The sequence below is a fragment of the Hemitrygon akajei genome, chromosome 23, assembly GCF_048418815.1.
Source record: "Hemitrygon akajei chromosome 23, sHemAka1.3, whole genome shotgun sequence".
Taxonomy (NCBI): domain Eukaryota; kingdom Metazoa; phylum Chordata; class Chondrichthyes; order Myliobatiformes; family Dasyatidae; genus Hemitrygon; species Hemitrygon akajei.
Window position 1 is genome coordinate 61887659 of NC_133146.1, and position 26846 is coordinate 61914504.

The window sequence follows — 26846 nt, forward strand, 5'->3', positions numbered from 1 at the left end:
CAAAGTACATTTATTCTCAAGGTGCATATATGTACAACCCTGAGATTCACTGCCTCGTGGGAATACTCTCAAAATCCAATAACCATAACAGAATCAATGAAAGACTGTACCAACAGGGCAGACAACCAGTGTGCAAAAGACAACAAATTGTGCAAATACAAAAAGAACAAAATGAAACAGTAACTAAATAAATAAATATTAAGTATCGAGAACATGAGATGAAGAGTTCTTGAGAGTGAGTCCATAGATTGTGGGAACTTCTCGATGAAGGGGTAAGTGAAGTTGAGTGAAGTTATCCCCTTTGGTTTAACAGCCTCATGCTTGAGGGGTAATAACTGTTCCTTAACCTGGTGGTGCAAGTTCTGAGGCTCTGTACTTCTTCCTAATGGCAGCAGTGAGAAGAGAGCATGACTTGGGTGTGGGGGCTCCTTGATGATGGATGATGCTTTCCTATGGCAATGCTCCATGTAGATGTGCTCAATGGTGGAGGCAGGGTGTCTTTACTCGCGATGGACTGGGCCGTATCCACTACTTCTTGTAGTATTTTCCATTCAAGGAATCTTCGTGAATTTCTAAGGAAGTAGGAGTGCTACCACCCTTCCTTTATAATGGCAATTACGTGCTGGGCCCAGGACAGATGCACAGAAGTGCTAACACCGAGTAATCTACAGTTGCTGACTCTCTTCACCTCTCATTCCCTGAGGAGGACAAGCTCATGGATCTCTGTTTCATTTAATTTATTCATTTACAGGATGGGGGCAACCCCAGCGAAGCCAGCATTTATTGCCCATCCCTATTTGCCTTTGAGAAGGTGATGATGAGCTAGCTTCTTGAACCGCTGCAGTCCCTGAAGTGTAGGTACACACACGGTGCTGTTAGGGAGGGAATTCCATGATTTTGACCCAGTGTCAATGAAGAAATGCTGATATGTTTCCAAGTCAGGATGGTGAGTGACTTGCAGGGGCTTTTCCAAGTGGTGGTGTTCCCAGGTATCTGCTGGTCTTGTCCTTCTAGATGGTCGTGGGTCTGGAAGGTGCTGCCTTTGGTGTATTGTTGCAGTTCACCTTGTAGACAGTACACATTGTTGCAGCTGTTTGTCGATGGTGGAGGGGTTGGATGCTTGTGGAAGGGGCATCAATCAAGTGGGCTGCCTTGTATTGGATGGTGTCAAGCTTCTTGAGCGCTGTGGAACTGCACTGATCCGGAGGAGTGGCGAATATTCCATTACACTCCTGACCTGAGCCTTGTAGATGGTGGACAGGCTTTGGGGAGTCAGGAGGTGAGTTACATGCCACAGGATTCCAAGCCTTTGACCTGCTCTGGTAGCCACAGAGTTTGTATGGCTAGACCAGTTCAGTTTCCTCTCAATGGTAACTCCCAGTATATTGATGGTATGGAATTCAGTGATGGTGATGCCACTGAATGTCAAGGGACGATTGTTAGAGCCTCTCTTGTTGGAGATGGTCATTGCCTGGCACTTGTGTGGCTCAAATGTTACTTGCCACATGTCAGCCCAAGCCTGGATATTGTCCAGGTCCTGCTGCATTTGGGTATGAACTGCTTCACTATCTGAGGAGTCATGAATGGTGCAGAGCATTGTGCAGTCATCCGCGAATACCCCCACTTCTGACCTTATGATGGAAGGAAGGTCTTTGATGAAGCACCAGAAGATAATTGATCCTAGGACACTTCCCTGAGGAATTCCTGCAGTGATGTCCTAAGGATGAGATGATTGATCTCCAACACCACACAATCTTCCTTTGTGTTAGGTATGATTCCAACCAGCAGAGGGCTTTCCCCCTAATGCCCATTGACTCTAGGGCACCTTGATGCCATACTTGGTCAAATCCTGCTTTGATATCTAGGGCTATCCTCTTCCTAAAGTCAATAATCAGTTCCTTGATCTAACTGACATTGAGTAAGAGGTTGATGTTGTGGTACCACAGCCAGATTTTCAATCCCCCTCCTATGTGCTGATTCATCAGCACCTTTGATTCGGCCTATGGCAGTGGTGACGCTAGCAGACTTAAATGTGGCATTGAGGCTATGCTTAGCCACACAGTCTTCAGTGTGAAGTGAATAGAGCAGCGGGAAAAGCAGACAGCCTCGTGGTTCATCTGTGCTGATGGAGATTGTGGAGAAGATTTCATTGCCAATCTGAATTGACTGGTGTCTGCAAGTGTGGAAATTGAGGATCCAATTGCATAAGGAGCTATTGAGGGCAATGTCTTAAAGCTTATTGATTATTTTTGAGGGGATGATAGGTTTGAACGCCAAGCTGTTGTCAATAAAGAGCATCCTGATGTATAAATCTTTCCTGTCCAGATGTTCCAGGGTTGAGTGAAGAGCTAATGGAAATGGTATTTGCTGCAGACCTGTTGTGCCAGTAAGCAAATTGGAGTGAATCCAAGTTGGTTCTCAGGCAGGAATTGATATGTTTCAACACCAACCTCTCAAAACACTTCATCACATTCAACAGATATGACTGTTGTTGTTAGATGTTGGTATTAATTGTCTATCTCTAATTGCCTCTGAAATGAAGAGGTGATTGAGAATTAACTGCATAAGTGAATTCTGAAATTACATAAAGGATATATTGGCCTAGGACAGCTGATTCCCTTCCCTTAAGAACCATACAGACAATCCCCAGGTTACAACAGGATTCAATTACTGAGAACTGCTCGTAAACTATAGTGTTGACATGCCAGAAATGAACAAAAACAATGTGTGGGAAGAGATCATAGAAACAGCAAGCAAGAGTGGGAAGAGTGTCTGCTAGCTGGCCTCATGACTCAGTGAGTGAGTGGGTGAGTCTGCTTTAACCTCATTCCCCCCCCCCCAGCTCTGTTCAGCTCAATCTAGCCCATGATTAGTGGGGAGAGAAGGTGTAGTGACCCCTACCCAACCCCTCCCCAGCTTTGCATGGCTCAATCCTGCCCCTGATTAGTGGGGAGAGAAGGTGTAGTGATCTCCACCCAATCCTCCCCCCAGCTTTGCTCAGCTCAACCCAGGCCCTGGTTGGTGGGAAGAGAAGGTGTAGTGAGACCCCGCCCCCCCCCACCCAATCCTGTCTCCAGCTTTGCACAACTCAGACCCTGATTGATGAGGAGAGAAGGTGTAGTGACCCCCACCCAATCCTCCCCCCCAGCTTTGCTCAGCTCAACCCAGGCCCTGGTTGGTGAGGAGGGTATATTGACTGCCTGCTCACAGCCTGGTATAGAAGCACCGATACCCTTGATCAGAAAATCCTAATTAGGATTTTTTTTTTCCTTTTTTTTTGTATTTGCAGAGTTTATTGTCTTTTGCATATTGGTTTGTTTGTTCCATCCTGTTGGGTGCGGTCTTCCATTGATTCTAGTGTGTTTCTTGGATTTACTGCTAAAAATAAACCTCACAGTTGTATATGGTGACAGATATGTACTTTGAGAATAAATTTACTTTGAACATTGAACTTTTGTACTTCACTCTTGTATCATTGACTGTGCCTTTGCCTTTTTCTCTGCTCATGACTTGCATTTAATGGGATAGGCTTCTTCTGAGACTTTGCAAAAGTATAAATTATTGAATTAATGAGGTTAGAACCAGAATGTTTATTTGAAAGAATAAAGCTAGACAAATCCTCCTTCTGTTTGCTCAATGATTTAAAAATAACCTTAAGAATAATTTAAATTCACTCTAGGTGATAAAGTTCTTCCCACTGAACATTTACCACTTTGAAAAATGCTATATTATAACAATATTTCAGTGCATGCATTTGCATGTGTAATTTGATGGATATTTAATAGAAAGTGTTTTTTTCACTTCCATTTTCAATTCCATTTTATGCTTATATCATTATTTATTATGTTTCTTTTTAGGAAACAAGTGGGTACTGATATTTATACTTCAAGTCAAATATAACTGAATATAAATTGTGTATAAATATTTTATTCTGAATGCAGAACAAATACTGCACTTTGCCAAATATTTTTGTAAAATCTTCCTCATTTCAAGAACTTGACTTTTACCTGGTGGCACTTAAACCATAATATTATTAAAGACCAATTTTCTTCTGAACACATTATGAGTGTGGGTGATGTGGTTAGATTCTTTTTTTAAGTATGTGGAAAGGCAAATGTTTTTTATTTAATCAGGCTTCAAGTCCCAGAATAAGTCACAGTGAACAAAAGGCCAGCTTCAGCCATTTAATCAGTCCTTGAACATGACAATAACCATGCAACAATTCTCCTTTTGATCATAACATAGAAAAGAAACACAAAACAATTAAGCCAGCAATTACTTATTGCAACGCACAAAAATACTAGAGGAACTCAGCAGGTCTGGCAGCATCAACTGAAATGAATGAACAGTTAACGTTTCATCTGAGACCTTTCTTCAGGACTGGAAAGGAAAGGTGAAGAATGCAGAATAAAAAGGTGGGTGGAGGGAAAGAGGACAGCTGGAAGGTGATAGGTGAAGCTAGGTGGGTGGGAAAGCTAAAGGGCTGGAGAAGAAGGAATCTGATAAGAGAGGAGAATGGACCATGGGAGAAAGGGAAAGAAGAGGGGACTCAGTGGGAGGTGATAGACAGATGAGAAGAAGTAAGAGGCCAAGGTGGGGAATAGAAGAAGGACAGAAGGGGAGGAAATTTTTTTACAGGAAGGAGAAATCGATATTCATACCATCAGTTTGGAGGCTATGTAGATGGAATATAAGGTGTTGCTTCTCTGATAAGGTGGCTTCATCATGGCATATGAGGAGTCCACGGACCGACACATTGAAATTGGAATGGGAATCGGAATTAAAATGTTTGGGCACCAGGAAGTTCTGCTTTTGCAGTTTAGTAATTTTGACTACTTTGCCAGTATTATTGGCGATTAGATCTGTTTAAGCAAGTTGAAATGTTACTGAATGTCTTATATTAGCACTTCAGCAATTTAAGAGGGAGATGCAAGGATACCATTTTAAAAAAGATGCATCCATCATTAAGGATCCTCACCTTCCATGATATGCGTTCTTCTCATTACTACCATCAGGGAAGAGGTACAGGAACCTGGAGATCCACATTTAATGTTTTAGGAACAGTTTCTTTCTCTTCGCCATCAGATTTTTGAATGGTCCATGAACACACAAACTCGCCAATGTTACTTTTTTGCATTATTTACTTATTATTGTAACTTAAGGTAATTTTTTATGTCTTGCACTGTACTGCTGCCACAAAACAGCAAAGTTCACGACATTGGTCAGTGATAATAAACATGACTGAACTCTGTAATTAAGTATTTCTAAACTTTACTAACAAGTTTGCACTGGATAATGATGTAGATAATGATTGGTTTGCAACAGTAATCCCTTACCTGTAAATTTGCACACAAAGAAAGAATACTCTCATCGTCGATTGAGTTGATTTCATTGACATGGCTCACTGACTCAGTATTGGGTTGTGATGTGTACTTCTGTTTGATTGTGGTTGTAGTTGGCACAGGAGGAATTAACCGCCAAACATTCATATCAGTGCCATTCCCGAATGCTAGTATGGCATTTTCTGCAGAATAAAACAATGAATATTGAAAACATGATATAAATACACAAGTTATAAAAGAAAAATCAAGCCTATTTTAATTTCTTTAATATGAATGCCATTTATTTAAATTAAATCCTAATAAAAATATAAGGCATATATTTGGAATATAAAGGTATTTACTCAGTCAGTAAATCATATGTGACTAATATCAACCGGCAAAGAAAAATGAGAAAATGAGTCAATATTGGTGTTTCATAAACATGAGAGATTCTGCAGATGCTGGAAATCCAAAGCAACATATACAAAATGCTGGAGGAACTCAGCAGGTCAGGCAGCTTCTATGGAAATGAATAAACAGTCGACATCTCAGGCCGAGACACTTCTTCCGAACTCAGTATTGGTGTTTTCTTGCATTCCCTATTCCCATATAATTTTCTCCTTTAGATGACATGCCAGACAAGGTATTCCCAGTACTTATTTTCTAACACATCACTGGAGATGATCAGGAAAAGATAATCAAAAGACAATTGCTCTATGTCTGACAACATTGGCATCTTGATGGGATCAGCACAATTGATTATCAAATCCATGAACCTTCTGATAATGGAAGTATGTAGTTGTGCAGTGGGTAAGCAGCTGGAGTAATAATACAGATGCCTGGGAAAAGATTCAAGAAATCCAGTTAAAATCTTACCATAGAAGGTGAAAGATGAATTTTTAGGGGACATTAGAGGGGGAATTTCTTCATTAGAGGGTGGTACAAGTGTGGAATGAACTGCCAGCTTAAGTGGTAGATGTGGTTTCAATTATAACACTTTGGAGAGATTTGGAGAGGATCATGGATGAAAGGGGTGTGGAGGGCAATGGTCTGGGTGTAGATAGATGGGATATACTTGGATGAGAGAGGCTTGGAGAGCTGTGGTCTGGGTGTAGATAGATGGGATGTACTTGGATGAGCGAGGTATGAGGGCAATGGTCTGGGTGTAGATAGATGGGATGTACTTAGTGAGAGAGGCTTGGAGAGCTGTGGTCTGGGTTTAGGGAGTTGTGACATATTTGGATGAGAGAGGCTTGGAGAGCAATGGTCTGGGTTTAGGGAGTTGTGACATACTTGGATGAGAGAGGCTTGGAGAGCTGTGGTCTGGGTTTAGGGAGGTGGAACGTACATGGATTAGAGAAGTATGGAGGTCTACGGTCTGGGTGCAGGCAGATGGGACAGTATTCATTTCCATTTGCAAGCCTCCAGCAAATGAAATAGTCCATATGTACATGCATCTAAACACATATTATGTGTAGGCTGTAAGCAACAAGTAAGTCCTCTGCACCACCTCTAACAAGTAAGGATCTAGCGACCTTTCTTTGATATTCTATGGCATTGCTATCACAGAGTCCCACACCAAAGCATTAGTATCACCATTGCCAAGAAATTCTAATGAACCAAAAATAACCATGGCTACATAGAAAGGTCATAGGCTGGAGCAACACACACAAAATGCTGGAGGAACTCAGCAGGCCAGGCAGCATCAATGGAAATGAGTAAATAGTCGACATTTCCAGCTGAGAACCTTAATTAAGATGGGAGGTATGCTTTGGTGAGTCACATGCCTTCAGACACTTCAAAGTCTTTCCTCATCTATAAGGCGTGTCAGAATTGTGATGGAACACCCTCCATTTGAATGGATGAGTGCAGTTGCAACAACAGTCAGTGTCAATTGGAGAGCTGCTAGCTCACAGCTTCAGTGACCTGGGTTTATTTCCAGTTTCAGGTGTAGAGTTTGCATGTTCTCTCTTCTCCATTTTCCTTGCACATCCTAATTGATAAGATGTGTATATAACTTGTTGAGGATAGCGAGGATGGGTGTTTAATAGGCAGTGTAGTCTTGGAGGCCAAATGGCCAACTATTGTAAGGTAGGATTCTATTGCCATTAGGTGAAGCAGCCTGCTCGGTTGGTAGTTTATCCACCATCATAAGTATTTATTTTTTCCATTACCACAATGGCTGCAGTAGGTGATATAGACAACAGGCACTACAGTTGCTTGCCCATCGTCCAGATACATGACTTTCATGACTACAAAGTGAAAGAGCTTCTCTCTTATGGAAAACCAGTCATGTCCATCTTCCCTTTCAAGTCGCTTGCCATTCTGACTTCGAAATAAATCACTATTTGTGAGTCTGAATCCTTAAGGTCATTCCTGGGTTCACCAGAAGAACTAAAGAAATTCAGGCAAGGCAACTCATCACTACCTTTTCAAAAACAGTTAGGCTTGGACAATGAATACTACTCTTTCCAGCAATGGCTAAATGGTCAAAGAGTGAATACATTAAATTAGCTTGGAAATACACGATGGTGCACTGTATCCACCACTACATGAACGCCAACTCAATAAACATCCCAGCCCATCCCACACCTAGAGAAAAGCAATATGATGCTCCAGAACAGCTGCTTGTTAAGCAGGCCAGAAACACACCATAATCAATCTCAGGGTTGTATATGGTGACATATCCATACTTTGATAATAAAATTTTCTTTGAACTTTGATTCATTTACCAATTGATCCAAGAAAACCTTTTGTATAAAAGATTCAAAATCAAATTATAGCTTAGTTTTCATTGAATCTAAACACCAATAAAATTGCATATAACTATAGTGTTATGTAGAATTTTACATAAAATTGGATTAATATATTTTACAGCCATCTAAATTAATAAATAAAACATAAGTGTGCATTTATGTTCTGAACAAATCCTGGCTTAATAAGTACAATTGAAGAAAATGAATGAACATTGCTTTTTATTAGTTTAAAAATACATATCTGCAGCTGCTATAATTTTCAATATATTGAACAAGATTTTAAAAAATGCACTAATCTGCCACCACAACATATTCATATTCCTATAATTAAATATTTCCACAAAATCTACAAAGCTATCTTTAAGATTGAGAAGAGAAGAAATTTCTTCTCTTCAGAGGGTTGTAAATCCTTGGAATCCTTTATCCCAGAGAGCTGTGGAGGCTGCACAAGTCAGTACATTCAAGGCTGGATCAATAGATTTTTGGAAAAAGAGAAGCTTAGGGATTGTAAGGATCCGGTAAACGAGTGGAACTGAGGCTAAAGCAAGACCAGCCAGTTTCTTACTGAATGGCGCCTTGGTAGTGTAGCAGTTAGAGCAAACTATTACAGCTCAGGGCACTCTGGAGTGCAGATTTCAATTCCTGTGCCATTCCACATTCTTCGTGTGGAATACATGGGTTTTCCTCAGGTGCTCCGGTTTCCTTCCACAGTCCAAAGGTAGGTTAATTGCCCATTGTAAATTGTCCCGTGATTAGGTTAGAGTTAGTCAAGATTGTTGGGGGTTGCTGGGGCAGTGTGGCTCAATGGGCCTACTCTGTGCTGTATCTCTAAATAAACAAATAAATAAATGGATGTGAGGGGACGGTACAACAGAGACCTTCTGTCTATAATGTTCCCCTTGAGTTGTACAGTGCCCAACTTACTGAAACATCTGTTGTCTTTAAAGAAATTCTGGAATTCTTCACACTCGTCCTTTTGGTTCCCACTGCCGTTGCATGTGCACCATGGCGATACGCTGATCCCAGTGGAGTCAATATAGTTTGGGGTGATGACAGTTCCTGTCAAGAGATGCCAAGATCACAGTTAATAATCATTCTTTTAACTGAACACAAACTGTTATATATTCTCAGATAAACACTTTGGCTGTCACATCATAAGTATATGAAAAGAAACAATAACATTCAAAAATAGCAAGAAATTGCTCAGCCATTACTGCTTGTCACTTCTTAGAGCCAGACGTCAATAGACCCAAGCAGGATAAAAGGGAAAATTTTAGAAAATTGGAGAAGCTATCTCTCAAGCATTGTCATCTTCTAATGGTTCTATGATGAAAGAATAAGTGAAGTCTCGTTGCTATACATAGACAAGGATTTTATAAATTACAACACGCAGGCAAGCTGTACAGCTTAACCCGTCAGTCTCGCTGCTTACTTTCCCTGCAAGCAAAAAAATTCTAATCATGTGATGCTGCAAATGTAAAGATGAAATTCTGGCCTGCAGCATGGAGAAAGCATAGGGGCCATGAATATAAAATAGTCCGCAGTAAATCAGAAGATCTAAAGTGTGGTTGGAATGTAAAACTTGGTGTCAGGAGTAGTAATTGAAGAAATAGCCGAGATATATTTGTGAGAAAAGCTTGTGAGGAAAAAAGATAAAAACAGATATACTTATAGAATTAAATAAAAAAGCTGAGAGAGATACCAGCCATTGTTAGACAGGACATCAAAATGACTTGTCTCCAAGCTGCATTTTCTAGAGAGGTACTGAGGAAAGCATTCTAACTGGCTGCTTCTCTGTCTGGTGTTGGGGGGTCCTCTGCACAGGATTGAAATAAGCTGCAGAGAGTTGTAAACTCAGTCAGCTCCATCATGGGCACTAACCTCCCCAGCATCCAGGACATCTTCAAGGAGGTGGCGTCCACCATTAAGAACACCCATCACCCAGGAGGTGCCTTGTTCTTATTGTTCTTGTTGTACCATCAGAAATTAGGTACAAGAGCCTGAAGGCACACGGTCAACGATTCAGGAACAGCTTCTTCCCCTCTGCCATCTGATTTCTGATTGGGCATTGAACCCATGAACACTAACTCACTACTTTTTTTCTCTCTTTTTGCACTACTTATTTAATTTAACTTCATATAATATATATACTTCTTGCCATAATTTAGTTTTAAAAATTATTATGTACTGCATTGTACTGCTGCTGCACAACAACAAATTTCACGACATATGTCAATGATATTAAACCTGGTTTTGATTCAGATTCTCTTTGGGTCTTTTTGATCAGAGATGCAGGAAATTAATTTTCTTTATAAATAATGAAAACAATGGCAGTCTCCTAAGACTTGAGGTCCTTATATATAGATTGAAGTATCATGGATGCATACAAAAATCAATCAGAAAGGCAAATAAAATAATATTCAAACTCCAATGGTTATCCACAAGGAGTGATTAAGTAAATCATGTTGGTTACAGGACATATTGAAGTACATTTATTTGAAAATGAGGGGTTACGATAGATAGTACTGGGACAATAATCTAAATATTAGAACTAAGCCTTTCAAAAATGAAGTTTTTCTACATTAAAATGGTGCTGGAAATTCGTGTCCCTTCTGTAAACAACATTTGATGCAAGAACAGTTCATGATTTTAAATTTGAGATTTTGCTAGATTTTCTTTGTTAACTAAAGTAATAAAGTGAAATAGGGCAAAGGCAATCAATGGACTTAGGTCTTGAATTATCCATAATTTTATTTAATCGTGGTTTAGCTTTAACGGCTGTGGGTCTCACTGTGGTAAGGAGTATGTTCTCGATTAAATCTTACCGATGAGTCCTGAATAAGCAAGTAAGCAAGCTGCATAATTCTGCCTTAAGCATCCACTTGCAGAACGAGGTTCTGGCTGACAGTTAGTGATGAAATCTGCAAGCCTTGACCTGTTCGGAAGAAAGATACAAAACATTACATTATCACTTTGGCACCAAAACAGTTAGGGCAATTTGTAGCAGCGTTCAGTGTTGTAGGTTGAATATATTCCTTACAGTGTCTTTCAAACATATCTTTACACGAGCAATACCTATACAGGTCATCAGAATCGATTACACTCCATAAATCCATGTCTTAATGTGCAAATACACATTTAAGTCAAGAAAGGTGGCCTAAAAACAAACAGAGCTCAATTTTGAAGAGTTAGCAATTGGAAATTACTTCTCATCATAATGTGATTAATCTTTTGTTGACCTTCAATCTTTTTGGATTTCTCACAGGAATTGTGCTTAAATTTCAATGTTGAAGGGAGAGAGGCAAATGGAATGTTAAAATCATGCAACCCACTTGGTGAGCCTGAATCTGCTTATTGCAATTTTATTAGACTCCGAGTCTGATCTCTTCCTTGTTACTCTGTCTACTTTGACCCAGGAACCTTGCTACGGTTCACTGAAGAAGGATTCAGGCCCTTTGAGCTGGGAGAGTGTACCAGTAGCAAAAACCATAAGACCATAAGCCATAGGAGTAGAAATACGCCAACTGGCCCATCGAGTCTGTTCCACAATTCAATCATGGCTGATCCTTTATATTCCCCTCCTCAGCCTCACTCCTTGGCCTTCTCCCCATAACCTTTGTTGCCATGACTAATGAAGAACATATAAGTCTTTGCCTTAAATACACCCAATGGCAACAAATTCCACAAATTCAGCACCCTCTGGCTAAAGAAATTTCTCTGCATCTCTGTTTTAAATGGATACCCCGTCTCCTGAGGCTGTTCCCTCTTGTTCTAGACTCTCCCACCATGGGAAACATCCTTTTCATATCTACTCTGTCTAGGCCTTTCAACATTTGAAAATTTTCAGTGAGATCTGCCCTCATCCTAAAATCCAGCAAGTACAGGCCTAGAGCAAAGAAACATTCCCCATATGATAGCCCTCTCATTCCCAGAATCTTCCTTGTAAACCTCCTCTGAACCACCTCCAATGCCAACACTTCTTTTCTTAGATAAGGACCCCAAAACTGTTCACAGTACTCAAGGTGAAGCCTCACTAGTGCCTTTTAAACTTCAGCATCACATCCTTGGTCTTGTATTCTAGACCTCTTGAAATTAATGCTAACATTGCATTTTCCTTCCTCACCAATGACTCAATCTGAAAGTTAACCTTTAGGGTGTTCTGCACAAGGTCACCCAAGTCCCTTTGTATCTCAGATTTTTGGATTTTCTTCCATTTAGAAAAAAGTCTGCACATTTATTTCTACTACCAAAGTGCATGGCCATGCATTTTCCAACATTATATTTCATTTGCCACTTTCTTGCCCATTCTTCTGATCTATCTAAGTCCTCCTGCATCCTACCTGTTTCCTCAACACTACCTGCCCCTTCACTAATCTTTGTATCATCTGAAAACTTGGCAACAAAGCCATCTGTTTCATCATCTAAATCATTGATGTACATCATAAAAAGCAGTCCCAACACTGACCACTACGGAACACCACTAATCACTGGCAGCTAACCAGAAAAGTACCTTTTTATTTCCACTCACTGCTTCCTACCATCAGTCAATGCTCTAAACATGCTAGCGACTTTCCTATAATACTGTCGGCTCTTAGCTTGGTAAGCAGCCTCATGTGGCACCTTGTCAAAGGCCTTCTGAAAGTCCAAATACACAACATCCACTGCATCCCCTTTATCCACCCTACTTGTAATCTCCTCAAAGAATTCCAACAGGTTTGTCAGGCAAGATTTCCCCTTAATGAAGCCATGCTGACTTTGTCCTATGTCATAAAATACTCCATAGCCTCATCCCTAACAACTGAATCCAATGTCTTCCCAACCATTGAGGTCAGGCCAACTGGTCTATAATTTCCTTTCTGCTGCCTCCCTTATTTCTTAAAAAATGTGGTTACTTTTGCAATTTTCCAGTCCTCCAGAACCATGCCGGAGTACAATGATTCTTGAAAGATCATCACTCATGTCTCCAGAATCTCTACTGCTATCTCTTTCAGAACTCTAGGGTGAGTTTATCTGGTCTGGGTGACTTGTACCCTTAGGTCTTTCAGCTTTTTGAGCATGTTTTCTGTTGTAATAGTAACTGCACTCACTTCTCTTCCCTCATACCCCTCAACTCTTGGCACACTACTAGAGTCTTCTAAAGTGAAAACTGATGCAAAATACTCATTTACCGTAGTTCCCCATTATTATTTCTCCGACCTCATTTTCTAGCAGTCCTGTACCTACTCTCATCTCTCTTTTTTTTATGTACTTGAAAAAGCTTTTACTATCCATTGATATTATTTCCTAGCTCGCTTTCATATTTCATCTTTTCCCTCCTAATGATTCTTTTAGTTGCTTTCTTTAAAAGCTTCCCAATCCTCTGTCTTGCTGCTACTTTTTGATTTGCTGTATGCCTTCTCTTTTGCTTTTACATTAGCATTGATTTTCCCTTCATTTTTCCTGGAAATGCACGCCATTGCTGCTCTGCTGTCATCCCTGCCAGTTTCTTCTTCCGATTTACTTTGGCTAACTCCTCTCTCATACCACTGTCGTTTCCTTTATTCCACTGAAATACTGCACGTCAGACTTCACTTTCCCCTTGTCAAATTTCAAGTTGAACTGAATCATATGGTGATCACTGGCAGATGAGGGTTTCCTTACCTTAAACTCCCCAATCGCATCTTGTTCATTACATAACACCCAATCCAGTATAGATGATCCCCTAGTTGGCTCAATGACTAACAGTTCTAAAAAGACATCTCATAGGCACTCAACAAATTAAATGGATCTCTTGGGATCCATTACCAACCTAATTTTCCCATTCTACCTGCATGTTAAAATCTCCCAGACAATCTGTAATAGTGCAACAAAATCATCCACCTTATTTCTTATACTTCTTGCATTGAGATATAACACTTTGAGTACTGTATATGTTACCCTTTTTGATTCTACATCCCCAATGCACTGATACTCACCCAGCTGGCTGCAATTTGTCCTTGTCGTCTGCCTTCCCTTCCTGACATTCTGACTACACGCTATCTTTGATTTTCACCATCCGTACTATCCTTAGTCCCTTCACTCCAATCACTATCCCCCTGCCAAACAGCTCTAACAAACCTGTCCACGAGAATATTGGTTGCCCTTGGGTTTCAGGTGTAACCCATCACTTTTGACTTTTTGGGCTTTCCTGCAACAGTGCTCTGTGTATATATGTCTAACATATGGTGGAGAGGGCTTTACCCATGATCACCAGCACTTATACATCCTCAAGTGGCTAAAGAAGTTTGGCATGTTGTCTTTGACCCTCACCAATTTTTATTAATGCACTGTAGAAAGAATCCTATTAGGATGCATCACAGCTTGGTATGATGCCTGCTTTGCCCATGACCACAAGAAAGTCGAGAGAGTTGTGGACACAGCTAAGCACATCATGGAAACCATTCTCCCCTCCAACCCTAATGCTCCATTCTCAATCAGCTGTACCTTTACTGACTCTGCAACTTTGCCTCTTTTCTACTGACTTTCAGCTAGATAAAGCTGAAGGATTATCACTCAGATAAGTCAAAATTGGCAGAATCTCATTCTATACTATATAACTTTCCAAAGCAAAAATGGTCTGAGATTAAAGATCTAAGTAGAAACAACACAACATTCCTCCCATTATCAAGAAACTGTAGTCAACTATTCTGTTAACTCAGCTTCTTCAAAGATGTATCCTGATCTTCAGAATATATTCAGCCTTATCTGCTTATACACGAGTACTCCCAACTAGAGGTTGTCCTTAACCAATGCTACTAGGGAGCAAATAAAATGTAACCAATCATGTTTCACGCTGGGGTTGTTTCATTGGAGCATTCTCAATGGAGTGCCTACAGGACTTGATGCAAGGCTTGAAGTTTTGGCAAGATGCTGACTCTTGTGTGTGATATTGAAGTTGGATCAAAAGGAAAACAAAACCAATACCATAAAAGTGTGGCTATCATGTAGGCTCTTGTTTATTCCACATAGATCAGTTGAAATCTATCAGTATTTGTGAAATGGATAAATCCCAAACAAAACGTTGTAGCCATTTTTACTTTTTACTTTACAAATATTTGTTACGTGCCGTAATGTATGACATGGGCGATAGGAGTTATTTCATGACCATGATAGTACTTTGCAAAATTCTCTGCTCAAGTAGTTTGCTATTGTGTCCTTCTGGGTTGTGTCTTTACAAGATGGGTGACCCCACCCATAATCAATACTCTTCAGAGATTGTTTGCCTGGCGTGTGTGGTTGCAGATATACACCAGCTGCTCATACGACCATCCACCACCCACTCCCTAAAATTAATATCCATGAAAGACTGCCTCCTTTTTGCTCCTTGTATTTCTAGATCATGTCTGAACACCAAGTGAATGAGTAGCTTTCTTTTGGATCTCCATATGCATTTGAATGGAGCTTATCTGTTCACATTATTTTTATCAATAATTTCAAAGAACGAAGCGCTAAGACAGATGGCAGAAAGGAGGCACATTGTAAGGAGGGTTTTAATTGAGTAATGGCAGAAAAATAAATAAACTGTGAAGGAGAATTCCAGATCCTATAGGTACTGGGCATGGTCACCAAGGTGAAAGTAAAGGATGATATATTGGATTATTGTGAGTGAAAAGAAATGGGGAAGAAATTGATAAGGGTAAAGTCATAGATGTTGTTGAACAGGAATGAAGGCAGGCTAATGAGAACAAGGAATCAGAATCAGTTTTAATATCATCGGCAAATACCATGTTGTTTTTGTAGCAGCAGTACAATGCAGATAAATGTGTGTGTGTACATACAGAGTTAAATTAAACAGGCAGTGCAGAAAAGCAGAGAGGTAGTCTTCATGGGCTCAATGTTCATTCAGAAATGTGATGGCAGAGGGAAAGAAGCTGTTCCTGAATATTTGGGGGTATGCCTCAGGCTCCTGTATCTCCTCCCTGATGGCAGCAATGAGAAGAGGGTCCTTCTTGAGGCACTGGTCCTTGAAGATGTCCTGGATGCCGGGGCGGTTAGTGCCCATGACAGAGCTGATGGAGTTCACAGCTTCTTTGAATTCTGTGCAGTAGAACCCACTCCCATCCCCCCACGTATCAGAGAGTGATGCAGCCAGTAAGAATCCTCTCCATGGTATGTCAAAGCATAACAAATCTCCATAAACTCCTAATGAAATATATCCGTTGTTATGCCTTCCTTATAGCAGCATTAATATCGCAAGCATGAGGAAATATGCAGATACTGGAGATTCAAGCAACACGCACAAAATGCTGGTGGAACTCAGCAAGCCGGGCAGCATCTATAGGAAGAAGTACAGTCGACGTTTCAGGCCGAGACCCTTCATCAGGACTAATTGAAAGAAAAGATATTCCCCCTCTCCCTCCCACTTTCAAATCTCTTACTATCTTTACTTTCATTTTTTCCTGACGAAAGGCCTCGGCCTGAAACGTTGACTGTACTTCTTCCTATAGATGCTGCCTGGCCTGCTGCGTTCCACCAACATTCTGTGTGAGCAGCATTAATATGATGGGCCAGGGATAGATCCTCAGAGATTCTGACACCCTAGAACTTAAAATTGCTCACGCTTTCCACTTCTGATTCCTCTATGAGGATTGGCGTGTGTTCCCTCATCTTACCCTTTCTGAAGTTCACAAATAGTTCTTTGGTTTTCCTGATGTTGGGTGCAAGTTTGTTGCTCTGACACCACTCAACTAACTGATAAATCTTGCTCCTGTACGCCTTCTCATAACCATCTGAAATTGATGACAGGTAATAATGTTTTGCATGCTCGCAGTTGATTGGATAAAGGGGGAGCCATCCATAGATATCTGAATGGCCTTCTGCACATGGTTAACACCAAAAGGGATAACGGGTAAATGAGGTGTGATGGAGTGGAGATGAATGACAGTATAGATGTGGAAGACAACAGTCTTGATGGTAGAGAAAACAAGGCTAAGGGCTCAGTTCAGGGTTATGAAGGACAGAGAGGGTGCAAAGTATTTGATTCACCTTGCGACAGTGCGTATGCAGAAGTAAGGAGGGATTCAGTGGGCTTATGTAGATTGTTGTGATCAGACATATAAACCAGATCTACAGTAGTATACAGAAGTCTTAGGCACATATACATCACTAGGGTATATGTACTGTAGGTATTTTATGCATTGCACTGTAACGCTGTCGCAGAAAAAGTAATTTCATGACATATGTAAGAGATAATAAACCTGATTCTGATATTTGGGAAGGGGACAGGGAGGGGGGAATCATGGTTGGGGAAAGAGGAAGGGAGAAGGGAGGAAACGGGAAGCACCATAGAGACATTCTGTAACAATCGATAGAACAATTGTCTGGAATGAAATGACCTTGGCTGGAATCTCGGGGCTGGTCGGGGCATGCCAGCCCATGTCCTTGGCACTCCTAATCTGCCACCTGCCCCATAGCCTTCCACCTTCACCATTCCCAGTATTCCTTAGTCCCGCCAGAAATACAAATTCACTCTCCACTCCTCGTTGATAAATACGGCACTGTGCAAAAGTGTTAGGCACCTTAACTATATACAGTACACGTGCATAAGACTTTAGCACCGTATTCTATGTTTTTTTTCTTAACCAATGCAGTAAATTTGGGTGGATAAGAGAGTGTTGTATCAATTTAATGGATGTTTCACAACACAAATTTAAGGTTAATATTTATTTTGTAAACATTGGAAGAAAAACTACATTTTGTCATTCATACATTTTTTTGCCAAAACGCCAATTTGATTTGCATATTTTTTCACTATCTCTATACCCCTACCCTAAACTGCTCTCAATTTTGTTGGACTTTTCACTGGCAGCCATGCTTCATGTGTAGAAGATTTAAGCTCTTAAATTCCCCCAGTAATCTTTTCATGTTTAAGTTTATTGTCTGTCAACCATACGCACATATACAGCTAAATGAAACATTGCTCCTCAGGGTGTTGCCAAGGTGCATACAGTCACAAAATAATATCAGCACAACTCCCCAAGCAGCATGGCCGAAGGTTGACATAGAGCGCGAGGTGTATGTTTATGTAAGACAGTATAATGCTACTGGCATTACTATAATGAAACAGTCATATAAATATGTGAAACAGCAGTAATGAAAGATAAACAGTGACCAGTGCAGGATGAGAGTGTGTCTGTGAGTTGATGGGCATTCAGAGGGTACACGTGCTGGGTGGTAGCAGGGTGCTAAGAAGGCTCACAGCCTGGGCAAGAGGCTGCTACCCAGCCCGACGGTTGTTATTCCTATGTTGCAGTACCTTCTGACTGACAGCAGGAGGTCAGAGAGATTGTGGAAAGGGTGGGAGAGGTGTTTGATAATGCTGGAGGCACAGCGTATGCTGGGTTCTGATATATGTCCTGAATGGGGGGGAGGGGAGAGGGGAGAGCGACCCTGATGATGTTTTCTCTGCTCTATCTCAGTTTCCTCCCTAATGAATCTCTAAAAAATCTTCTGCTTTGACCAAGCTTTGGATAATATCTCCGAATGTAGTTCAGCATTGATTCATCTGAGGCTCCATGAGATGTTTCGCTGTATAAATTCAAACAGGGAGAGGGATATCTTAATCATAATTACGACATTATTAACATCCTCATCACCATATCCTTCTAGAGTGACCGAATTGCCAAATGGGTTTTAATCTCTTCTGTTATTTATTGCAGTCCGAATTTGGTCTATTAGAAATAGTTAACAGTAACGTGATCCCTAGAAATCAGGTCAGAAAGTGACTTCGTTGTCAGTTCTACTGGAAACAAGAAGGTAAAGCAATTGCTTATAATAAGAACTGTGGAACTTACAAATGAAATGTTATTTCTAATCAAGGTGTGAATTTTTAAAGAAATTTCCATAATGAACATTCAGCACTGATGTATGTTTGAGTGGTCCAGTCTGCTACTATCATTCCCCATCAATTACTTGTTGAAAACTGCAAACTGCTTATCCTGTTGGCCATTTATCATAGTGGACTACAAAGACCAATTAGGTAAAACAAAGATAGTGGAAATATATTGAAGCTTGGTTTGACATCTAAATAGGCCACCTCTAATCAATCATTCAATGAACAATAAAAATGAATCATTGATTTTAAATTAACCACTCGCATAAAGAATTAAAGTCATAGTCTCTTCAATCTGAAAGACTTGCAAGTCATTAAGACGATACAGTCTAGAAAATTAATTAAGCCTTTATCATTGAGAATGATCTGAAAGGAGGTTGCATTGCTCGCAAATGTCATTCCATTTTGTGTTTAATATCTAGAGGTCAATGAATTAATTGTACAAACAAAGAATAACAATGGTGTAGAACTACATTTTTAATGAATGTGTTTTTCTCCCGCATTTTCCTCATGGGTGTCACTTGACTTGACATAATTCACCTTGCAAGAGGAGGAATGGATACTTTGGATGGCTCACTGTTTCATTAATGTGTTCAGTATAATGGAATTTCCTTGGAGTACAGCTGGCTAGATATATTTTTACTTCTCTGTATGATGTACATGGTAACACTTTTGAATATATGGTAAAATAACACAGAAGCTACATTTATGAAACAGAGCAACAGACACAAAATGCTGGAGGAACTCAGCAGGTCAGGTAGCATTTATGAAAATAGTTATGTTTTGTAACTTCAAAACATAACTAAACTAATTCAAAGGAAGACATGGGAATCCAGGAATGTGGATCTTTGATTTTACTTTAAGCAAGGCGCACATATCACGTGGTAGCATGATGACGTATGTAATTAACATATTTTTACATATAACCTGTGTTATGCCCTCGGCCCCCTCCTTTGTGAGAATCGCAAGAGCCCTAGTCGAGGGGGGGTCAACTGACCCAAGAGAGAAAGAGACGTGCTGAATAGACACAGGAAAATGGGAGAGAAAGAGAGAGACGTGCGGAAGACCACGTTCTCCCAAGAAGCAGAATAAAGGCGACATTGACTATTGTCTCATGGAGACTACGTGAAAAGCCCTCGGGCAAAGTGGGCTGGTTGAGAGAGAGATCGCATTACCTGCAACCTGATTGACACCTGCGATCCCGTGAAGAAGTATAAAGGAGGGTCTGAGGGGGGGAAACCCTCAGACGCACCAAGGAGACACCAAGGAAGCACGATACCGATTCCCGTGGGAGCAGGAAGCCATTTTGAAGGAAGCCACGTGCGTTAGATTCCAAATGTTGAATCTGTGGCTAGAACCAACGAAAGACTGCTTTTAACTAACAACGGGGAAGCCTGCCTCCCTGATTCCAAGGATTTGCTCTGCAAAGACAACGGGCAAGTGTTTATCCTTTCTAAATCATCTCTCTCTCTCTACAACGTGAAAACCCCAGCGGTTCCCAAAAGGGAAAAGCCTGCGAACTTCTGAGTGACTCTTTATATTTCAATTGGACTCAGTATTACCCCTAGACAACTATAGAGCTTATTTCTGATTGACTATTATTACACCGGTGTTTTAGATTGAGTTGTGACGATGTACATGATCTGAATATTTTGTATTAACCATACGCTTGTGCCCTTTTTTTGAATAAAACGTTTGAAAATAGTAGCATCCGACTCAGCTGATCCCGCTATCTTTGCTGGTAAGTTACCTGGTTACGGGGTTACGTAACACCTGTAATTAATTATTTAAATTAATATGAATATTTAATCGAACTATACATATACACACATACACAAGATCACTCAAATATTATTGAAATATTAAATACACAACAGAAATGAGTAAACCAAGCACGTTTCAGGCTGAGACACTTCATTAGGGATTAGGACTGGAAAAGAAAGGGGAAGATGCCAGAATAAATAGGCTGGGGGAGGAAAGGAAGACTAGCGAGAAGGTGAAACAGTCAGTATTGAAAAGTCATTAATTATCTGTAGTTTTTCACTGCTTTTCTACCTTTGCCTTAATATCTTCAAGTTATTTTTCCTTCTGTTCTTTCAGTCCTTGCCCATCACACCACATATACCCATAGAGCAATGTAACATGCTGTAACTTATGTGGCCAATAAATCTCCCACACCCTACCTAAGCATTCTCTATCAAGGGACAGAGGAATCAATTTCAACATTGCCAGCTCAGTTGGTGGGCCATCTCAATAAATCAATTTGACATAATTAATGTCAAATTCTGTTTAGCAATTACTCTCCTAAGTACTTCATAAATGTTGACATTAGATTTGTTGTTTTATTTCACAATCCTGTCATATTTGAAATTGGAAAATGAGTGCAATATTTGGAAGGTGAAAAATAGATCTGGTTGTTTGTCAACACTTCTTGATTTCTCAACACATTATGTAACAAAATTACAAAGTATTTGCTTGCGTTTGTTGGTTGCCATTATGAATAATCATATTAATTAGACTGAAATTAGAACAGAGCTTGTTGAAGACTCTCAGCAAGTCAGGCAGTATCTGTGGAGAGTGTAGATGATATGGGTTGGGAGGAGGGAGGAGTGTGTGTGTGTGTGTGTGTGTGTGTGTGTGTGTGTGTGTGTGTGTGTGTGTGTGTGTGTGTGTGTGTGTGTGTGTGTGTGTGTGTGTGTGTGTGTGTGTGTGTGTGTGTGTGTGTGTGTGTGTGTGAGAGAGAGAGAGAGAGAGAGAGAGAGAGAGAGAGGGGGGAGCAGGGGAGAAAGAGAGTCTGAGAGAGAGAGAGAGAGAAAAGGAGAAAGAGAAGGAGGGAAAGAGGAAGGGAGGGAAGGAAGGGGAGGGAAAGGGGGAGGGAGAGGGGGAGGGAAAGGGGGAGGGAGAGGGAGGAGCAGAGAGACAGGATTGATTGAGAGCCAGAGAGGAGAGGATTCATTGAGAGAGAGACGGGGAGAAAGAGAACAAGAGAGTCACAGAATCAGAGAAAAGTACAGAACAGAAACAGACCCTTCAGCCTATCGGAGGGGGGGGGGGGAGGGAGAGAAAGAGAAAGAGAGAGAGAGTGAGAGAGAGGGAGAGAGAGAGAGGAGAGAGAGGGAGAGAGAGAGAGAGAAAGAAAGAAAGAAAGAAAGAAAGAAAGAAAGAAAGAAAGAAAGAAAGAAAAAGGAAGGACTGTGTTTTTGCTTCTCTTACTCAGATTGAACAGATTTAAAATTAAGCAGATAATATATGGATGTCTGTTGAGGAAGATCTGTGGTGAGAAGAGCACCAGCCTCTGGACATTCAACTAGGATCAGCTGCAGATGTGCCCACTACTAGACTGGAGGTGAATGGGGCAGCTTGAACAAGATCTCGAAGACCTGAGTCAGCCAAACGAATACAGCAGAAAGCTGCAGTTCCTGGGCAGACTGCCACTGACTGATTTATGCAGCCTCCCATAACGTGGTCTGCTACCTCCTGGGGCAGGTGGCCAAACTTCAACAGAGGTTGTCAAACTCATCACCATCCTTTAGTTTTTTTCTGGCCTCAGGCTCTTTCCTGGCATTTTCCAATCTATAGTGTGTAGCTACATCACTAACGGACTGACTGCAAACCCAATACATCACAATTTCTGAGATTACTTTTGGAATTCCAGCATGGGATTATATTGTTTCCATTTGAGACTTTAAAGCCAGTACTCTTGCAACTGTCATGGTACTAGAAACTGAGCCAGGAGATTTGGTCGACTTAAAAGATTGCAGTTGTGTGACATCAAGTCTGTGCTGGTTCCTTGGCAAGAATTAAATACTTTAATCAATGACCAGTCATTCATTACTTCACTCATTCCAGGAAATTAATAGGATGGTTGCTTACAAACACCATCAAAAGACCGATGGCATTCCCCCAGCAACTTGACCCTGACTGAAGAGCTTGGATATAATTAGAGCCATGGGGTAACTAAGACCATCATTGATCACGCTATCCCACAACTGCAGCAAATGATTGAGTAGATTAAGACCTCTGTATAATGTGCCCAGCCACAAGGTTTTGCATTCGTGCTGCCTTCAGCATTCTGTGCCACTTAGTAACTCACCAACAATTCAAAAACAGATTCAAAGTATGCATGCAGTGTGCAACCCTGAGATTTGGCTCGCTAGAAACCAAGAACTCTTTCTGGTACTGTCAGAACTGTCTCATGAGGAAGATTTTGGAGGTGATGGTCTATGAAAGTGGGATGCAGCGAAGCCAATGAATAAAGTTGAGGATAAGGTCAGAAATTCACCAACAAGGCAGCATTTCTAGTGACCTGCTCGTTCTTTACAAATGACATTTGCATAAAAAGATCTTTCATTAACAATTGCTGGTACAGCCCAATGACAACATCATCCAACTTTGACATGAATGACAAATGACAGCAGACTTGAGCACAGAAAAACATTGCTTTACCATGATAGAGGTAACGAGTTTAATGCCAAACACAATAGTTTTTTAAATTTTATTTGTCATCTGAATACCAGTCAAAGATTAAATGGAAACAGTATATACCGGTATTCAGCAGGACAAAGCAGTACATGAGCAAGTGCAGTCAATGTTCCGGTTCAATGATCTTTCATTGGAGCTTGAAAATGTTGGATTTTTGTCAAATTTTCACTGAAATTTTCAGGGCTTTTATGCCCTGGGTAAGTATTCCCAAGACAATAAACTTGTGCTTGATTTTAAGGAACTACAGATGCCAGGATAAGGAGGACAAAGAAAAAAGTGTAAGGCCTGTTATAGGGTGGAGGGCAGGAGAGTTTTAAAGACAAGATGGATACTGGTGCAAAGCAAAAGGGTGAGTAAAGAAACAAAGGAGGGCATCTGGAGGAGATGCACGTGGGACTAGTGAAAATATTGAACAGATTTTTAATTCAGTGAAGAAATGGTGCTTTTGCTTCTGGACTTGAAGAAAAATGTCCTTAAAGATTTGTGCTCTCAGGTGTGGATTCTGGCTTTCATAATGTCAGATGCCATCACAGACCTCTGTATCTGTCAGGGGTAATGCCATCAAGCCTGCTGAATGGCTGATCAAGCGGAAGATTTCTTATAAACAGCAACTTTAAGGGCATATATAGGATTAAGGAAGAGGTTGAAATGTTACATGAGTGAATCTGCAGATGCTGGAAATAAATAAAAACACAAAATGCTGGCAGAATTCAGCAGGCCAGAGGGTGATGAAGGGTTTCGGCCTGAAATGTCATCACTATCTCCTCCCATAGATGCTGTCTGGCCTGTTGAGTTCTGCCAGCATTTTGTGTTTTTATTAGTTTGAAATGTTACAACATTTTAAAATAAATCTATTAAAAATCTGAAATTTTGAAATAATAGTCTGAAAGAATCTAAAGCTCTGCTGCTTTTTAATTTGATGGACCTCATTTCATCCTGTTTGTGTTTGTGTGGAGTTTATACATTCTCCCTGAGACTATGAAGATTCCTTCAGGTTCCCTGACTCCTTCCCAAATCCAAAAAGTATTCAGGTGGATTACTTGACTACTATATGTTGCCAGTAGTGGGGGTAAGTGGCAAAAGGGGAAGGCACGTGTGAGAAAATAACTTGCATATCCTAAGTCAACAAGATGTAATGTCTTTGATGCTTTTCTACAGCAAGTATAGTTTGTAAATAGTTGAGGTTCACAATGATTATGATAGACAATGCTCCACAATGGCCAGGACCAGGGAAACTACCATTTATAACATCTGAGTTTCCACATTTAACTGTATATAATCAGGAAACACATTTAAGAAATAGAGGGAGGAGTGGTTCTACTTACTCCACTTTTTAGCCAAGTTTCCATCGAACTCAATATATAAGTTTGCTGATTACACCACAATTGTAGGCTGCATCTTGGGTAATGATGAGTCTGAGTACAGAGAGGAAATTAAGAACCTGGTGGCATGGTGCAAAGACAATAACCTATCCCTCAAAGTCAGCAAGACAAAGGAATTGGTTGTTGACTTCAGAAGGAGTAGCGGACCGCACAACCCCATCTACATCGGTGGTGCGCAAGTGGAACAGGTCAAAAGCTTTAAGTTCCTCAGGGTGAATATCACAAATGACCTGACTTGGTCTAACCAAGCAGAGTCCACTGCCAAGAGTCCACCAGAGCCTTTACTTCCTGAGAAAGCTGAAGAAATTTGGCCTGTCCCCTAAAACCCTCACTAATTTTTATAGGTGCACTGTAGAAAACATTCTTCTAGGGTGCATCACAACCTGGTATGGAAGTTGTCCTGTCCAACACAGAAGAAGCTGCAGAAGATCGTGAACATATCCCAGCACATCACACAAACCAATCTTCCATCCTTGGACTCACTTTACACCGCACGCTGTCGGAGCAGTGCTGCCAGGATAATCAAGGACATGACCCACCCAGCCAACACACTTTTTGTCCCTCTTCCCTCTGGGAGAAGGTTCAGGAGCTTGAAGATTTGTACAGCCAGATTTGGGAACAGCTTCTTTCCAACTGTGATAAGACTGCTGAACGGATCCTGACCCGGATCTGGGCCGTACCTTCCAAATATCTGGACCTGACTTGTACTACCTTACTTTCCCTTTTCTATTTTCTAATTATGATTTATAATTTAAATTTTTATTATATTTACTTTGATTTGTAGTTCAGGGAGCGTGAAGCGCAGAATCAAATATCACTGTGGTGATTGTACGCTCTAGTATCAATTGTTTGGTGACAATAAAGTTAAGTAAAAGTAAGATCATGGCCAATATTTTACTTTTGCATGCACTTGCACCAGTCCAATAACCTATAGCCATCTTAATCTCCAAAAGTCTAGGAATCTCTTTTTTTAATGCTCAGCATATGAGTATTCATGGATCTCTCTGGTAGGGAATTTCAAGGTTTTTTTCTAGATGAAGAAATTTCTTCTCATTTTAAGCTGTCAAATCCTATAAGAATTTTGTCTGTTTTAGAAAAAAAATTCTCACTTTTCTAAACTCAGATATCATAGGTGAATCTCATTAATCTTTCTTCATTGAATAATTCTTCCGTCTCAGGAATTAATTTGGTGAAAGACCATTGCATGCCCATTATTAAAGACATATCCTTCCTTAGGTAATGACTGAGCCTACGTGCATTGCTCCAATCGTGGTCTTATCAGGGCCTATGTAATTGCAGTAAGACAAGCCTTCTCCTGTCTTTGAATCCTCTTGAAAAAAAGACTGACATACTATTTGGCGGCTTAATTGCTTATCCATCAAGGTCTCTCTGAACACCACTTTACAATCTCACCAATTAAGATACACCACGTTAACATTTTTCAATTTAAAGTAGAGTATCTTTCTCACATTTTTCCACACTGTGTTCTATTTGCCATGTCCTTGGCCATTCGTTGAGCCTATCTGCATTCCACTGACGAGGTGCTGCGGTCTTCTCAGAACTAACACTTGCCATCCAACTTTGTAACTCCGCAAATATGGATGCATATTGGATGCAGTGCCCTCATCTGAATGTTGGAAAGCCAATTTCAACCAAAGCAGCACCAGGAGAACGTGGAATGACACTGCAGCTTTGTGAGCTGATATCCTTTTCACTGGTAATGGCTTTGATCATTTTCTATCAGCAGCAGATCCTTGAAGCAATAATTAGGGACCCAGAGAAACCAATAAGACTACTATTGCTCAGGTCCACTGAAAGTGGAGCCTTAGGCAACTGCAGCAGTTCCAGAAAATTCTTTCATCAAGCTGAAGGATGATATAAATATTTAACAGATTAAAGATTAGCTTTAAACTCACTCCCTTCATCCAAAAGATGGGAAGCCAGTTCCAACCAGTGCAGCACCTGAAGAGACCAGAATGGCAATGTCATGGGGAGGGGGGAGGTTTTCAGTTTTAAGTGTGGTCACACCCCAACTCCCCACCATTACACTCATAGA

General features: G+C 40.6%; 1 protein-coding gene across 1 annotated transcript in view; it reads right to left on the minus strand.

Annotated features, from left to right (window-relative positions):
• gfra1b (gdnf family receptor alpha 1b) overlaps positions 1-26846 on the minus strand; it is a 247753-nt gene that overhangs the window by 20622 nt on the left and 200285 nt on the right. Inside the window, exons 5-7 of the mRNA XM_073027832.1 lie at positions 10903-11012; positions 9002-9136; positions 5337-5524 (exon numbers count right to left, since the gene is read on the minus strand). Coding sequence (XP_072883933.1) covers positions 5337-5524; positions 9002-9136; positions 10903-11012 — 433 coding nt within the window. The remainder of the gene's footprint in view (positions 1-5336; positions 5525-9001; positions 9137-10902; positions 11013-26846) is intronic.